This window comes from Leiobunum rupestre, chromosome 8, assembly GCF_980474605.1.
Source record: "Leiobunum rupestre chromosome 8, qqLeiRupe1.1.hap1, whole genome shotgun sequence".
NCBI lineage: Eukaryota > Metazoa > Arthropoda > Arachnida > Opiliones > Sclerosomatidae > Leiobunum > Leiobunum rupestre.
Window position 1 is genome coordinate 8,769,859 of NC_143391.1, and position 17,018 is coordinate 8,786,876.

Below are 17,018 nucleotides of genomic sequence, written 5' to 3' on the forward strand. Positions count from 1 at the left end.
TTTTCTATTAGGCCTAACGAGGATTTGAAAAGTTAGCGCCCGCCGTCACCGCGGTTTTGCCTTAGTGTAAACCAGCCTTAAATGACTCGGCGTCGGCGGTTCGGCGTCAAAGAAAATATTGGTGACGGCGGCGTTGGATCGGCGGCGCTAGGCTCTAGAGAGAAGTACCCAACCCGTCAGAAAAAAAAAAAAAAAGATTCTCGTTTCCGCTCTGGCCGGTCTGACCTTCTACGTCATGAGGCTCAACAATAGATCTTACCCTAATAAAGTTAGTTGACAACGTAAAAATCTCAACCCGTATACCCAAAATAAAAGAGTCTCCAGCCAAAGCAGGCAATTTTAGATATTCCCAAAAGGACAAAGTTTTATATGTAACTTCTTTTAAAATAAATATTGTTTTAATTCACCAGAACTTTACTAGCGCGTTATTTCACGATAAGATATTCAGCCGTGTATATTATATCAGTCCGCCATCCGGTATACTGATGGGTTTTAAACTCTCCAAAAAAATGAACCCCTATTAGCGGAAGAAATTAAACAAGTTATTAATTCGGCTACCCAAAACAATTTCTTCATATTATACATGAAATTTTACACTGTTTGGTTCGCAATAGCTTACATTCGAATTTTATTTGGAGGACTAGCGTTAACGCGACAAGAAAAAGACGTAAAATGACACCAATTTATTCCGATTATCTACTTCGCTAATATCGCTCTAATCGGATCAAATATTATTTTTACAGTTGCGATCGTTAGGAGCAAAAACTGTCATTCTTTATCAAGATTCGGAAGCTACATGTACCAGAGCCTGGATGCACTCATGTCCGAAATCAAGTATAAAATAACGAATGAACAAAGGCAATTTTACGATCGGCACGGCGCCATTGTCCTGAGGAAGGTCTTCAACGAATACTGGATCGAGACTGTGACCAAAGGCATCGAGAGATGTATGAAGTCGCCCAGTCCTTACTCGGAGTTCCTGTACGGAGACGGAAGCGCCGGCGCCTACTTCGACGACTACTGCAATTGGATCAACATCCCCGAATTTACCGACTATGTGTATAACTCACCCGCAGCCGATTTAGCATTAACGTTGATGAATTCCCAGGTACGATTTCCACTGAGTTGGAAGATTAGGCCAAGTTTAAGATACCTTAATTATCTTACCGTAGACGTCGGTATTTTACCACGAACACGTGTTGGTCAAGGAGGCGATGGCGACCAAGGAGACACCTTGGCACCACGACCAACCCTATTATCCGATCGATGGAAACAAAGTAAGTCGTTATTTTCCCTGTAGTAGTGATGGGCATTTTTTAAAATTCAACCTCAGCTCACAAGCCGCTCATGCTAACCTGACCAATTGGTTTCTCACGCTCTTCTCAAGAGCGGTTAAGATAATGTCTCTCTCTCTCTCTCTCTCTCTCTCTCTCTCTCTCTCTCTCTCTCTCTCTCTCTCTCTCTCTCTCTCTCTCTCTCTCTCATAACCGCTCATATGAAACGCGTTATGATAGGAAAGTGACTCATTTTCGAATTGAATACTGCTAAAGCTCTCTCGTGCTCAGTTCAAAGAAAATATAATAAATGTTTATCATCTCATCAAACAGGTCAACAAACTTAGCAAACTGAATCAGTTCTTTGAAAACTTCTCAAAACCTTAACTAATTCCATTATATTTCCTATATATATAACAAAATAAATGCTAGGGTTACCAAAATAATATAAAATTCATAAAAATCAAAGTAAAAGCAGCCCAGAATACACGCTTTTTACACTAATTATCATTCCATCGTGTCAGTTTGTTTAGATTTTAAGATTGAAAAAGACCGCTCGGCTCTTGTCTCGCTCAATCTAAGATTCGCTCACTTTCTGGCCGAAAGAGACACTCGTCTCTTGCGCTCATTTAATCAAGCTAAATTTTAGGTACTCGGTCGCTTTCGCTCATTAACAACTAAATATAGAAGCAGCTTCGCTCTTCTCCTCTCAATTATTTGACAGCTACCGCTCATTCTGACAACAAACCTCTCTAAAATGAGCGAATCACGCCCATCACTGCCTGAAAGTAGTAAGGGTACTTAAGACTAATTACCGCCCCTCAGGTGTGCTCAGTTTGGATGCCCGTGGATCGTGTCTCGAAAGAGACGTGTGTTCAGTTTATATCGGGGTCGCATCTCTGGAACAAATGGTTCATCCCGAGAAAGTTCGCTACGTCCAACAACTACATAGGTTCAGATAGAGTGGCCACCGACCGGATCTACGAAACCGTACCAGAAATAACCGAAGATGGCGGATACGAAATCCTCAATTGGGCTTTGGAGGTTTGTTCCAATAGGCTGAAACACATTTTTTTGTTGAGAAACGACGTAATGGGGTTAAAAATGACTAGACATTTTCTAAAACAGAAAACCCAAAAACAAAATTAAGTTCTTCTTAACAAATTTGCATATAACTCTTAATTTCAGCCCGGAGATTGTATCGTTTTTCATATGAAGACCGTTCACGGAGCGCCTGGAAATTTATCCGCCACTAATTCCAGGAGAGTTCTCTCAACACGATGGCTAGGTGAGAATACGTTCAACTTGCCGAAGAGAAATATCCGAAATTAGTTATCGGTAGCGAATATATTTGAATTTTTAAAAAGCGTTTTGAAATATTTTAGGCGACGACGCTGTGATCGCTGTCAGACCTTGGGACGTCTCGCCACCCACTCTGGGAGGCTTGAATGTCGGGGACCGGGCCTTATCGGACGAGTTTCCCTTGATACGAAAACGAGGATAGACACCGGATCTTCCATAGAATTATCATTAGCATCAGCCTTATATAATAATGTTTATGTATTACCTTTTTACAGTACCTCGTTGAAACTTAACGAAATTTTATTATAATATACTAATCATTCGAAGGAAACCGAAATTCTACTCGGTGGGTCTTTTTTGTAGCTACCTCTTGCTCAATAATAAATTTAAATTCGTCTAAGAAAACTACGGTTGTTTCGATTCGTACGAGTATTCAACTTTGAACGGCGTCGTTTGGATACGCGAGACGTTATCGTTTCAAATTAAACGGCGGCAAATCAAAAGCGAGTCCCTAATGGATATATACTGTCTGTGGTCAGAGCGGCTTGTTTCGTCTTTGTCCTGTTGGTTTGTGGGTAATCTTATAAAATGTTTAGAGCTAATAGTCGCTCTGACTCGTTTATTTTTATATTTTAAATTTCATGGACGTTTTCCTTTTATAGTTCCCCTTTTGCGCAATAGGCTGCGCTATGGTAAAGGGTGATTTTTTAATTAAATTTAGCTTCAGAGGAATTGCGAGAAATTTATCTTAGAACCTTAGAAGTTACAATAAGGTAGCGCGTGTTCGTGGCCTTAAAAATGAACACAGGAAACTTCTTTTGAAAAGTTCAATAAATTGAAGTAGGGAGTCGTTATAAAATCTTTGATCTATCAATGTCTGTGAATCAGTGGCGGCCTAAGGGGGGGGGGCGGTCCGTCAAATCAGAACGATTAAACTGGAGGAAAACGGACCCGTGAAAACTTCTGCACGGACCTGGGGGGTGTCACAAAACACTGCCACCGCCCCGGGGACCCAGCCTTCTTAAGCCGCCACTGCTGTGAATACAACACATTTCACATTGATTCATTGTTGAAACGGTAACTACAACCTTCACGTTACGTACCGTAAAAAAAAAATATTGTTATTTGGACAATTTCGGAATTTGCTTTAAACAAACGCATCAGATTTTGGATTTTCAATTAAACAACTCTTAGATAATAAATAATGTAGACGCAGAAGCTACGTGAGGCACTTACCAAATGAAGATGAGAGAACCTACTTTCTTTCGTGTTTACTGAAAGTAATATTTAAAAGACCAATTACGGCACACGTAATTTTTAAGCATTTCTTTCCGGCGAAATTTGTTTCTCAATTTAATTATGTACAAGATACAAGTTTATCTACAAGTATTTGGGATTATAGCCTCGACTGGGCACGAAAGGGGAAAAAAATTGGGGGAAACGGCGCCCGGTTTTTTCGCGTCGAGAATACCTTTGGGGAGTCCTTGATTATTTATGTTGGCTTTCATTATCTACATGTACGGGAAAATGTACTCTTAAAGCCCGGTTGGTTCGAGCTAGTGACGTTTTAAGCCGAAATGCGCGCGGAGGGAGGGTAAAACGAAACGCATTTTGAAAAAAATCTCTTTCAAACTTTTAAGACGAGATTTCGATTCACTATCCAGTATTTTTCAATTTTCGTACGACTAAGAAGGGGACACAGAGCTCCGTCGTGATGGCTACGACTACTTTAAAATAGCCCCCGAATCTCAGACATCAAGACGTTTCGTCTGGCGTTTAATTGAATACACGCCAAAAAGAAAGTCGTATTTTTCTCTCCCGTAAAATCCTAATAAATATTAACGAATTCAATTTCACGATGAGTTTGTTCTCTGTTGTTACGATTTCAAAGCTGGTGGTTTTGAATTTTGCCTTTTCTCATTCACGTGAGTATTTATTTCAAATTTGGATTGTATTTTCCCAACGGGATGTTTTCGGGAAATTGTGACGAAATAAATAATTTTCCTCTGATTTTTATTGTCTAAAGAGGCGCTCATTGTAAATTGAAGGCGGCGGCGTAGAGGTGCTTTCGATCGAGGTTTACACGAGGAAAAGTTCCCTAAAATTTTGTTATCAGACTAAATGGGGAAATTGTGATTTATGATAAAGGCGGTTGTCAAAACGTCTGGCTACTGTCTTGAATAATTATTTTATATCTAAAATAAATAAATATTACGAATGACTAAAATTAATTGATATCGCGTTATTTAGATTTCGTATAGCCCTAGGTAGCAGTTTTATATTTCTTGTAGTTCAATTTTTATGTTAGAATATCATTTTTGCCAATCAATTTCGTAGAATCGAACAAATTGAATATAAATACCAAATAAAGAGCCATTAACAATATGCCAAAGTTTAAGACAAACCATATTATTCTACGAAATAAAATGATGGAGTTTTCTGAGAATGATGCGTGTAATTTCTAGGAAGAACCGTTTTGCTAAAGATTTACCAAGAAGCCAGTTTTATCTTCCGATAATGTAAATAATACGTTGGCTTTTAAACCACACGTTAAAGTTCCTTTGGATTGCACGCGTGTAAATTTCCAAAAGAGGGAGATAGAGAGAGAAAATGGAAGGTCAATTAACAGTCACGAAATACCAAATACAAGTAGATTCGTTGAGAAGTGCTGTACTTTCCTGTCTGTTATGTTGGGAAATGGCTCTTTAATTAACTATATAATTGAATGTCAAGGACGGGGAAATTGGGGGAACGTGAAAGGTAGTAGGAACTAAGTCAAATCATCGTCTGCTAACACGTGATACGACATGTTTTTAACGTAACTAGCGCCAATCATCAAAAGCCATAAATATGCCCCAAATCAAATATTATGCCTAGACATGAATACAGCAATGACAGGCCGGCATAATACTTGATACCCGTCCACACCAAAGAATATAAAGCCCCAGGAATGGAAGGTGTAGCTCCGTTTAGTGGAACCTTTGCGCCTCTCGTTTTTAAAGAGAGACCGGGTTGCGGTAACCGTTTCCGGTTACTCTGATTTGCTTTGCCGGAAGTTTCTAGCACAGCCAAAACACGCGGCCAATAATATCAATCCTACCACTCCTTTGGCTTTATATTCTTTGTTCACACTCCCTTAAACATACAGTAGAAATTAATTTATACGAAGTGGAGAAAACTATATCCAAAACGGCTTTGAAATCAATTAATTCTATAAGCGCGAAATCCAACACCGATTAATTCTTAATCCTCGACTAAAAATCAGCGTTTTATCTTAATTGCAGTGACAATACATCATCAACAAAGGGCTGCGGATTTTGCCTCGACAAATTTTACGTGTAGTTGCGATTGGCGTTACCTAAAGCACTACGAAATCAAAGAATGCAAACCGATTTACCGCGAAAACAGCGACTGCAAGTGCCCGTTCCGTTATCAGTGCTCAAAACTAGAAATAAATCCAGACGGTAACTTATTCCTTTACCAAAATTTCCTAAGCCTAAATTTGATAATACGAGTCTGAAATAAAATAGTGTGTCGGCTCAATGGGCGTATTTATCGACTTGGCGAAAACGTCAAGACGTCCAATCCGTGCGAAATATGCGATTGCAGGCGTGACTACGGCAACGGCAAAGCGGCGATACAATGCGTTCCCTTGGAATGTCCGAACCTGATGCACCCACCAACAGCTGGCTGTTACCTTTACTACGAAGAAGGAAGGTGTTGCCCCATCGAAAAATGTGGTACGGCTCGTTATTCTAGGTAAAGCACAAACACGAAAGTCATTTGTTTCCCTTTATTTTCCACCGCGACAGGCGACAATGTCAAGACGACCCACAGAAACAAAGGCATGAATAAAAACCGGAGTTTATAATAAATCTTAAACGAGATAAATATCCATCTTGGCCATCAAAATGAAAGGCTTGCATTCGCAGACTCGAGGCAGTTTCTAATGAGCGCGAGTTTCCCGCCAACCCACTGATTTGTACGCGTGGCTCAAAATGTATAGCTTGTATTATTACGTCGAACGATGTAAAATATCAAAATTAGACCGCGGAGGAATACGTACTTATTTATAAAGCTTATTTTCTTGATGATATAGTTTAAGCTACTCGCTATATGATGTATCTCATTTTGTCTTCTGAAAAGTCAGCGAAGGCACAAGTATCAAGCGATTAACATTAACAGGATAGGGAAATGGATACTTCTCTCAGATGATATATATTATATACTTCTGATACAAATAACGTTCACATTGTTGCGATTTAACCAATTGTACCGATAACTGTCATTGTGATAATAGTGTGTACGTACAACGGCAAAGATTACAAAATCGGGCAGAAGATTTATTCCGAGGAAGAGCCGTGCCTGATTTGTCGCTGCACAGAAAATTGGACAGGTGCGAATAACGGTAGCTGCAACTACTTCAACTGTGATCTGGAGAAAGATATACACAAATTGTCCAAAGGTTGCATTCCCATCTACCACGACAAGACGTGCTGCCCGATAGAATACCATTGTAGTAAGCATCTTCGAAACTTTTTCCACACTACTTTTCTTAAGGTGGAACCAATCGGAATTGTTTCAGCGGAAGAAACGACGGAGGATGAAAACGTAGAGCCCGGCTTCGAAGGGCCCGATCTCTGCCAAGAAGAACCAGTGTTCGGCAGTTGCCACGAATCATTCACTAAGTATTACTTCAACAATCGCAAAGAAACTTGCGAAGAATTCTTGTTTAGCGGATGCAAAGGTAACTGCGAAGAAAAGACTCGTAAAATATAAATCGCTAATATCCTCAAATGCGAAACAGGGAATCGGAATAATTTCGGGTCTCCCGAAGAATGCGAAGCAGTTTGTGGATCTAGTCGCCCCAATGGAAGTAATAAGAGCCAGAAAGGTAATTTATTTCTAAAATATTTGCCACTAACGACGCCAATTAACAAATTTGTCGTTTAGAGAACATGTGCTATTTTGATCACCGATTTTACGCTGTCGGCGACATTCTGGACATTAAGCACCCTACGAATTGCGTCACCTGCACGTGCCATATTCCTCCCGATTTCACCTGCATCCATCGCTCTTGCCCTGGCCCCCCCAATAACGACTATGAAAATTGCCAAGCTAACTATAAGCCTAACGCCTGTTGCGCGGAATACAATTGCACTAAGGAACAAAAGACTCCCGTTTCTTTCAAAGGTAAGACTACCGTATCCGTCGTTAGGGCAGTTTGGGCTTCATGGTTTACTGTATGAAATTTACGAGACGTTGAAACTTCTGTTGAATCTTTCAATAGCCACAAACTCCTGCCCCGATGTAAACTGCGATGGACCCTCTTGCAAGATAGTTCAGGGGCCTGGACAGTGTCCCGCTTGCGAATGTGACCGAATGGTTTGCGACAAGCCGCAATGCGAGGATGGCTGCGAGTTGGACATTCTGGATGAGGAGGATTCCGAGCGATGTCCTGGATGCCGGTGCTCGTCTGAATCACGTAAAACAGTTCAACAAAGGAGAAGTAACCACTCGCTATAAAGTTCCTACTATTATTTTCGCTTGAAATCAAACCACTTCTAATAGAAATCAGGTATCCATAACGCTACTTGGAATGAATAACGGCTTTGATTCTCCGCCATTGTGGCGGAACACAGCAGGCGGAGTTTATAAGCCGAGAGTGTTAGCTACTCCTCTCATAAAACCACATGACTAATGTGTCGTTTTCACTGTCGTCTGCTTGGTAATTGGGGTCTTTGATCAAGGTCATTGGAGATACGCTAATATGGTCTTTGGTAGAGTTGATTATAATGTTATAAAGTTCTGATAGACCAAAATATTAACAAGAAAAAAGGTATAAAAGAACTTAAAAAACGGTTGAAAGCAGTTGTTTCGGAAATCAACATATTTTAGAGAACGGCATTTTTAATATTCCCTCCGCGCCGGTTAAAAGACTGTATGGAGTTCATGCAAGGAAAAGGCCGAATGGTTTTAACACTTTGTGCCGAGCACAATGGAATACATGTTTGAAATCCTATCATGATAGGATTGCCTTTAATTTTTTTGATGTTATGATAACTCTCACAGGATTTTGATAGCAATTTGCTTCACTCCATGCTTCTAAACCTGAGCTGTTAGGCCTTTGTTCAGGATTTGGAGGAAAATAGATTTCATTTTTACGGACCATTATTATCGCTCTTTTCTTTGAAGCTTGGTTACAAACTTCAGGTTTTTTCTAAACCATGAATTGGTTTTAATGACTCATCTATCGCGGATTGTAATACCAGAAAAACATGTAAATAAACTATGCCATTTTTTCCCGAATATAAAAACTAGCAGACGACTAACAAAAACCTGTATATTTTTAATAATGAATGAAACGCGAGAGCTTTCACGTCAGCGAAGTTTACGCCATTTAAGGCGGTATAAGCGTTTTTGACCCAACCCATAATGTTCCGCCACAAAATACGACATGGGATATGGGGAGATATATATTCCAAGTAGCGATATGGATTCCTGTAGAAATAAATAGTTTCAAATCCTTCTTTATTTCGTCGTAAGTAGAGTAATTAATTCCTTTAATTATAATAACAATTCATTACGCTACTTATTATTGGTACTGCTACGTTCTGTGATCACAAGGCAATTATAATTAAGAGTTTTTGCCGTTGTACTCAAGGGGGAAGAATACAGTAAAAGCCTCTTTTTCGTTCAAGCTGGACGTTTCTGTTTCAACAATTACATAATTGAATTATATTTTTCCTATCAGGCCGAACCTTCCTCTAGTGCTTAAAATAATTTTGATAATTCTAATATTAATAGTTAACGAGATATAAGGTCATAACTAAAGGGTAGTTTGGGTGCTTGCCCAACTTGCTTAGCTCCGGGGGTCCGAATTAAAACGTACTAACTTAATTATTTTAAAATTTTAAATTGTCAAAATTATTTTAAGCACTAAACAAGAGGCTTTTCTACAATAAATAATAATTTTATAAGTTAAAATACAAAATTAAAAGAGTTCTGCTTGAAATAGCGTTAAAGTAGACAATGACCACTGTAGTCTTCCTCCTTAAAGCCATTATTTTAACAGCCAGACAAACGACCTGTTTTACACCGATTTGCCATCCGGGCTGCCACATAGTTACGAAAGCGGATGGCTGTTTGACTTGCAAATGCGAACAGTGCATTCCTCCGAAATGTATCTGTCCTACCACAGTCTGCGAGGAGGGATGTCATTTGGATAGAAATGTTAGCTACGGACAGTGTCCAGTTTGTGTATGCACCGGAATAGCTCGAAGTTAGCAATGTTTGATTACAAATTAGTTATAACCCTACAAACTTTATACGCATTTGATATTGCAGCAAGATGTCCAATTCCTCCGTGTAACGCTGCCAACTGCAAACTTGTGTCTGAAGATGACGGTTGTTTAAAATGCAAATGTGACGATTTATGCTTACCCCCACGGTGCTTCTGTTCCAAACCGAGCTGTAGCGATGGGTGTGAAATTGATACCGATGTGAGAGATGGGCGATGTCCTGGCTGTAAATGCAAACCTAGTTCATTCATATCCGCTAGTAAGATAACGTCAATTTAATCATAATCTTAATAATTGAAGAGAAGTGAGCTTAGCGAACTAAGTTTCCTTATCACCCACCAGGTCCCGATTTTGGGGTACCTAGGCCCTAGGGACTTTTATTTCTGAACCTTTTGTTAAAAATGTGGTAAAGTTGATCTTGTAGCTCCTTTGTAGACCCTAAAACATTCGTAGAACATTGGCACTGTGCCTAATGTGCCTTATAGTAAATCCAGCCCTGTTTGTCAACAAATGTTTAAAAGTAACTAGAGCAGTTTAGATAAAATATCATTAATTTTAAAATAGCTCTTTATATAAAATACGAGAGGTCACGTGATTACGTTAGATTTTTGTTTTTGTTGAACTCGAGCAAAAACGCACGAGACCCTCTACACGGAAATATTAGGAAGCGCGCGATCCAAAAAATAACACTTTTATACATGTATGCGTATATATTATTTTATAGAAAGAGCTATTTGACCTGTGATCTGAGATATTTGAGTTAACAGTTTACATTGAAAAAACCTTTAGCTAATAAAAGACAAGTGTTACTAGGCACTAATAACAATGAAGTGCAAGGGTCCTCTAGCCTATAGTAGTGGCAAAAGCGGTGGTTGCAAGCCAAAAACACAATTTTCCTTAGCTAAGTTCCAAAACATTGTAAGTCGGTTATGTTCTAATAAAGTATGGGTTGACCGTTCACTAAGGGTTGAAAATTTTTCAAATTAAGATTGGTCGGGTTTGCTATGACGAGGTATGGAAGGGGATAGGCTAGATAAAATTTGAACTACATTTTTCAAATAATTTCGTGAACCTTCAATTTTATGGGAATTCAGCTGATTAAAACTTCCTTATTTAGCTTGCTTCGCTTCAGTCACTAGAGACATCATTTTTCATATTACTGGTATAATTCAATGCTACGATTTACTTAGATAATAGGCCGACGCCGCCACCAAGGAAAGTGCTCTGTCCTACCACCAGCAGATGCGATGCACCCAACTGCAAACTTTTGTTGAACCAAGAAGGTTGCGCGTATTGTGAGTGCAAGCGTATTCCGCAAAGATGCCAGACAGAGGAATGTCCTACAAATTGCAAATTAGAAATGCATCCCTCAAATGGTCAATGTCCAACTTGTATTTGCAAGTTTGACAAAAAAGGTAATTACGCGGTGTGGGTCTTGGGAAAGCGCTATTATTTATTCTTACACGACTTTGCAGATTCCGACCGCGAATATGAAACTATCTCGAGGCAAAATCTTCAGCCATCTTCGTCCGATACGAATAGGCAGCCTCAAAAATGTAACTTTCTCAATTGCCCCGAATGCCCAAAGATCACCGACACTGTTGGATGTCTTCAGTGTGATTGTAGACCGATGAACGCACAAGCTAGTAATTAGCGAACGCTAATGGGGATCCAGGAAGAAACAGTCGCCGCTAGTGGTGTAACCGAGGTAGATGTCCTTTAGCAATGGAATAATCAGACAGTGCCTTATTATTTCATTGCTAGACTTACAATAAATATTTAATCTATTAATAGTCTTCAAAACAATAATTTATTCCATTGATATTTATTGACGACGCTTAAAGCTAGGACCTCTGGCTCTGTCACGCCACTAGCGGTGAACGTTTATTCTTATAACTCCATTTATATTTTCATATATAATAAGAAATCCTACTAAACTGATCAACACTAATTTTCGTGAAGCCACTTCACGACCAGTTAATCGATGGGCTACCTCAACGACAACAAGAATTACCAGTTCCACACCACCGCCTTGTCCCGATGAAATATGTCAAGCACCGTATTGCCGATCGGTTCTAGGTGACGATGGCTGCCCAACTTGTCAGTGTGATAATCCTACTCCCGAATGCGTCAGACCCGAATGTTCAAGCAATTGCGCTTTGACAAAAAAGCCCGGAGAGTGCCCTACTTGCTTTTGCCCCACAAGGTCACCACCACAGGGTATAACTTCTATTACTTCTTTTGATATTAAAGTGGCATTAAACAATATGCAAGATTAAACTTTCTTAGCAAATGTTTAATAATTTTTCCGAAGTATTGGTTGCATGATAGAAATAACAGATGATTATAATATGTTTGATATTATAATTACTAATTAACCATTGTACTTTTTAGTCAATTATGAGGGTAAGGTGGGCGCCCATTGTGATACTGCCCTGGTAGAAGATCTTCATAAGAGTGTTGAACAGATTTTAAAAAATTCATATGCCAGGATATTAAGGAAACGAAAATTATATCACTTTTCAATTTCGTATAACCAACACTTTAAATTACGGCAAGTCATACACCGCAAACGAAATGGGCCAAGTAACGATGGCTTGTACCCCTGTAGCAAAACGGGCTAGGTCGGCCAATAAGGCTTTTTAGGGTTGAAATGTCCTAGGGGTAAACTGGTCGATCGACCTTAAAATCTGACCCTAAACCGACTATTAAAAGAAAGTGACCGACTTCCGAACGACGTTGGGACGACTTTCCATTTGTTATCATATCTGACTGAAAAATGACCACTTAGATTTAAATTACTATATACATAACATACAGAGACGGCACGAGTTTTGAATGGTTAAGTCGTTTTCAAATCGGAAAACGGACCACAAATTACAGTCGGCACTCTGACCTAGCTAAACCAACCTTGTATGGTTCATTACAGAAGTTTTCATTAACCATATTAATGTGACCTACTCGAGTTTTGAGCTTTTTATAAAAGCAAACATTTGGACTGAATATATGATCTTTTTCGAATTTTTCGAAATAAAGAGTATAAAAATGAAGTTATTTAAAAAAATATTTCAATTTGTTTTATTAAAGGGAATATAACCTCAGGGTTTTTGGTGTGGAACACCAACACTTCGACCATTTCCCGCTCCCTCCTATGGCTTCAGATATTTTTGGCGCTGGTTAGTGATTTCCCGCCTAAATTGTTAACATAAAAAACGTAAAAAAACCTTAAAAAAGACTTGAGGTTATATTCCCTTTAATCGCAAATTTTTACAGTTTTGCGTGATTTATTGGGAAATAAACTATCGGATATCAGTCGGCCATTGGTCGGATTATAAATATATACTACCTATTTACAATTCAAGGTCGGCTTTCAGACTCTAAATAGTTGCAATGATAGGACTTATTGAGTCGGCTTCTGGTCGTTGAACGAAAATCGAACTTTTGAATAGAATGGTGCATTAAATTTTTTGCATCTAAAATCTTAAGGCCTTTTGAAGTCATTGGTGAACCTGAAAACGACTATTCGACCACTATCCAACAATAAAACGACTCCTTTGTGCTACAGGGGATAATATCGTTTATAACTTGAGGCCATGAAATAAAATAATTTAATAGGCTTTCAATAACGAAAATAACGAATACTTTAGCAAAATAATGACAAATTATGAAGTGCGATAATAAAATGTACCTTGATAATCGCGTGCTTCGTTTAAACGGCCACAGAATCGTTTGAATTTTAACAGGGTTCGTACACGACCTGGAAAACCTGAAAAAATCAGGGAATTTGAAAATTTTTCTAAAAGGTCAGGGAATTTGAAAATGATTCCAAATGGTCAGGGAATTTTGAAATTGTTCAAAAAAGGAAGGGAGTTTTAAAATGATCCCAAAAAAATCAGCGAAATAAATTTTTGAAAGATGCATTAAAAATACATAATCAATATTTATATATATGAAGCTAGTTTCGATTAAAAACGCGCTTTCCTTGTATTTATTATTCGCCACCGAAAACTATCGCTACGCCCCCTTTAATTGGTTCGTCATTGAAACTTACATAGGTAGCGGCTAAAGCAGACGCTATTAGTATTTCTTCAATGTTATTCGTAAATTGGACTTAATAAATAATGATACTTGCTTTTAATATAATTTTTGCATCGTTTGCTTTAATTTTGATAATTTTATTTAAGAAAAAAACGTTCTTATGACTTTTTAATTTGTCTGTATCAGACGCTAGATCATAGGCTCTACCTCGGAGAAGCTAGCGCCGTTACGCCACCTAGACTCGTTTCGTTCGCGAATAATAAACGTCACCTAGCAGTTATAATCATCCATGATTCTTCCAAAAATGAATCGTAAAATTCTTATTAACTGAAGAATAATTTTAGTCTCTGTAGACGAAGTTTATTACCCTTTGATTGCTCGTGTCATTATCGTTCAAGGCTACAAATATTTTTTTCCCCAATCTTTAGATCGGTCTAATGGAAAGCAATCGTCGCGCACTTGCCCCAATGAGTCATGTCATGGAATAAAGTGCAAATTAATCCCAGGCGAGAATGGGTGTCAAAAGTGCGTCTGCGAAGAGCCTTGCAGGCCTTTAATTTGCGATCGTGGATGTACTAAAACAGACGATCCCAGAATTGGGAAATGTCCATATTGTTTGTGTAGCTATAATTAATTTACAAAAGGTATTTTGATGCCGGCACCAACTCATTTTAATGTCGTGCAATACATTTTACTGACCAAATTGTTGCTCATAATCATTTACTTTTTTTGTGATTTTTAAATTTAATACAATACCATCGTTTTCTATGTAAAATTAACAAGGGAGGAAGGGTAAATAAGAGGGGAAAGACTTAGTAGTTCCGTCAGTAATGCCAGGTATCGTTTAACAAGTAGCGTTGGTGCAATTAAAGAATTCCATCTCTTGATAGTGACAGGCATTGCTAGCCTCGCTTTTTTTAACCTTATTGAGTTTGCTTTGAGAGAATGACTTTCGGAGAATCCCTCAGCTGATGAAAATATTCCCCTTGTTGAAAGTGTAAACAGTGGAATATTATCTTTTTTTATTTTAAACCCTATTTGAAAATAAATTGGTATACAATAAAAAGTTTGAGTTATTTTTACAAAATTTTTAACATTAAATTTAGCAAACAATAATACTACAAATAACGTATTATTGCAATACTCGTATTATATTTATGGTCTTAATTTTTGCCCGTTTAAAAGCATCGTCTGCAACTGAATTATGTCATAAATAGCCTATTATTAGCGTATTCGCGACCAAAAACTATCGCTACGCCCCATTTGGTTCGCCATGGAAGCCTAGATAGGTAGCTGAGAAAGCGGACGCTATTAGTTTTTCTTTATCGTTATTCGTAAATTCGACTTTTTACCTCTCCGAGGGGACATAGTCCCCTAGGAGGGGTTTTACAATCACCGTGTCTGTCTGTCTGTCTGTCTGTGTCTGTGTCTGTGTGTGTGTGTGTGTGTGTGGGTGTGGGTGTGTGTGTGTCTGTGGGCTGCGAACGCGTTACCGGGGACAAAGTCCAAAACGCGTTACCGGGGCAAAGTCGAAAAACCGTGTTTGCAGTTTAAAGGTTGGCAAAACCACCGTCTGCGGTGAGCGTTAACGGATAAATTTGCGGGTTTTATTTTCGTTAACATTCACGGTGGCGACGGTTTCATTAGAAATTTTTGTTATTGTAATGTTTACGTGTAGTGTGGGATGTTGAATTCGTGTTATGGCGGTAGTGGGTGATGAGTTTGTTGTGTTTGCGTTTTATAAGTATGGGTATTTTCTCTCCAACTTCTTCTTATTGACTTTTGGGACGGTCCGTGTGTTGAGGGTTACGGTAAACGTCTCAACGTCCAAATGGCAGGGTTTCCACCAATTGTTCACGGTATTCGTCTTAGGTATCATATTGCGATTCGAACCAGAGTTCTCCTGCATGACAGGCAGACGTTCTACCACAGAACCACCGATACATGTTACGGTTCATTGAAAATTATAAACTCAGCTTAAGCGGAAACTTATATTTATAGTTTTTAAAGTCTACATTTTTTACGTATGAAATTTTAAAGGTCAAATCTTGTTTTAGAGCAGTCAGCAGAGATAAGATGGTTAAAGGGTAGACCCGGGGGTGGTCAACTTACAAGGAGACGACCCGAGGTGTACCACACCGATTTTGTTCAAACTCGGGGATTTGGTAGACCTTCACGTAATTTGAACAAGTTGGCAAGCTAAAATATACGTCTCCTCGGAAGAATTGTCCCTAGTGGTATTAATTTCTCGAGATGACATTTCAAGATTTATCTCCGCAATTCAGAGTTATTTGCTATAAATGTTATCCCAGTTCTATCCCGCCCGGTATAAAATTTTAATTATAATTAAAATAATTGAGAACAAACGACCAATTTTAGTTTATTCAGAATATTATAAATTAAGTAGTTACAACAGTGAGTTAGACGTACTATAACAATACACAATTGAATTAAACCCTTTTTACAGTACAAGTTTATTAGTTGAATATAATACGAAGCAAATTTTAATGAAATAAATATTTCTACAGAGGGTATTTGTATTTTTCTCGCTTACGAAATACTATAGCCACACCTTTAACGCTCATTATATTTCAACACTTGCCCTTGATGAAGATACCGTAGAAAAGCTATTTTCGACATCTGGTAGTGGACGACTCGTAGACTTCCAGTTGACGTTGTGACACATACCGCATGAAAAATACCAATGCCGTTCAATTTCCAATATCCCCAGGAAACCAATGACTGTATTAGGAATCGTAGATATCCAAATATCCACACCAAATGTATTAACAAGGAGCAAAAACCTTACCATCAACAAAGCACAGAGAGCCACTTGACTAAACGCAAGCTCGAATTTCAATAAACGTTAAATGAACGCCTTCGCTGTATTGCAACTATATTTAAGACGATTAGAAACCCGTAAATAAATAACAAAAAATAACAAAGTGGATCACCTACAGGTTTTACCCTTTAACCCTCTTATCTCTGCTGACTGCGCTAAAAAAGATTTGACCTTAAAAATTTCATACGTAAAAAAGTTCACAAGAATAAAAAAACAAAGTTCAATAAAAAATATCCACAGATATTGTATTCATCCGTTTAG

At 38.5% G+C, this 17,018-nt stretch overlaps 2 protein-coding genes across 2 annotated transcripts; both read left to right on the plus strand.

Annotated features, from left to right (window-relative positions):
* Positions 1-743: 743 nt before the first annotated feature.
* LOC149932324 (putative phytanoyl-CoA dioxygenase) lies at positions 744-2,944 on the plus strand. The gene is made up of 5 exons (XM_090156051.1): positions 744-1,108; positions 1,173-1,277; positions 2,100-2,318; positions 2,463-2,562; positions 2,660-2,944. Exons 1-5 carry the CDS (start codon positions 797-799, stop codon positions 2,776-2,778), a joined length of 855 nt encoding a protein of 284 aa, XP_090012177.1. The 5' UTR covers positions 744-796; the 3' UTR covers positions 2,779-2,944.
* Positions 2,945-4,221: 1,277 nt separating this feature from the next.
* On the plus strand, positions 4,222-14,967 carry LOC149932325 (uncharacterized). The gene is made up of 15 exons (XM_090155881.1): positions 4,222-4,501; positions 5,861-6,040; positions 6,107-6,316; positions 6,389-6,421; positions 6,877-7,095; positions 7,162-7,323; positions 7,384-7,470; positions 7,530-7,769; positions 7,867-8,085; positions 9,652-9,858; positions 9,924-10,136; positions 11,068-11,292; positions 11,353-11,523; positions 11,840-12,097; positions 14,344-14,967. The coding sequence occupies exons 1-15, from the start codon at positions 4,435-4,437 to the stop codon at positions 14,547-14,549; spliced, it is 2,697 nt and encodes an 898-aa protein (XP_090012007.1). The 5' UTR covers positions 4,222-4,434; the 3' UTR covers positions 14,550-14,967.
* Positions 14,968-17,018: the final 2,051 nt, after the last annotated feature.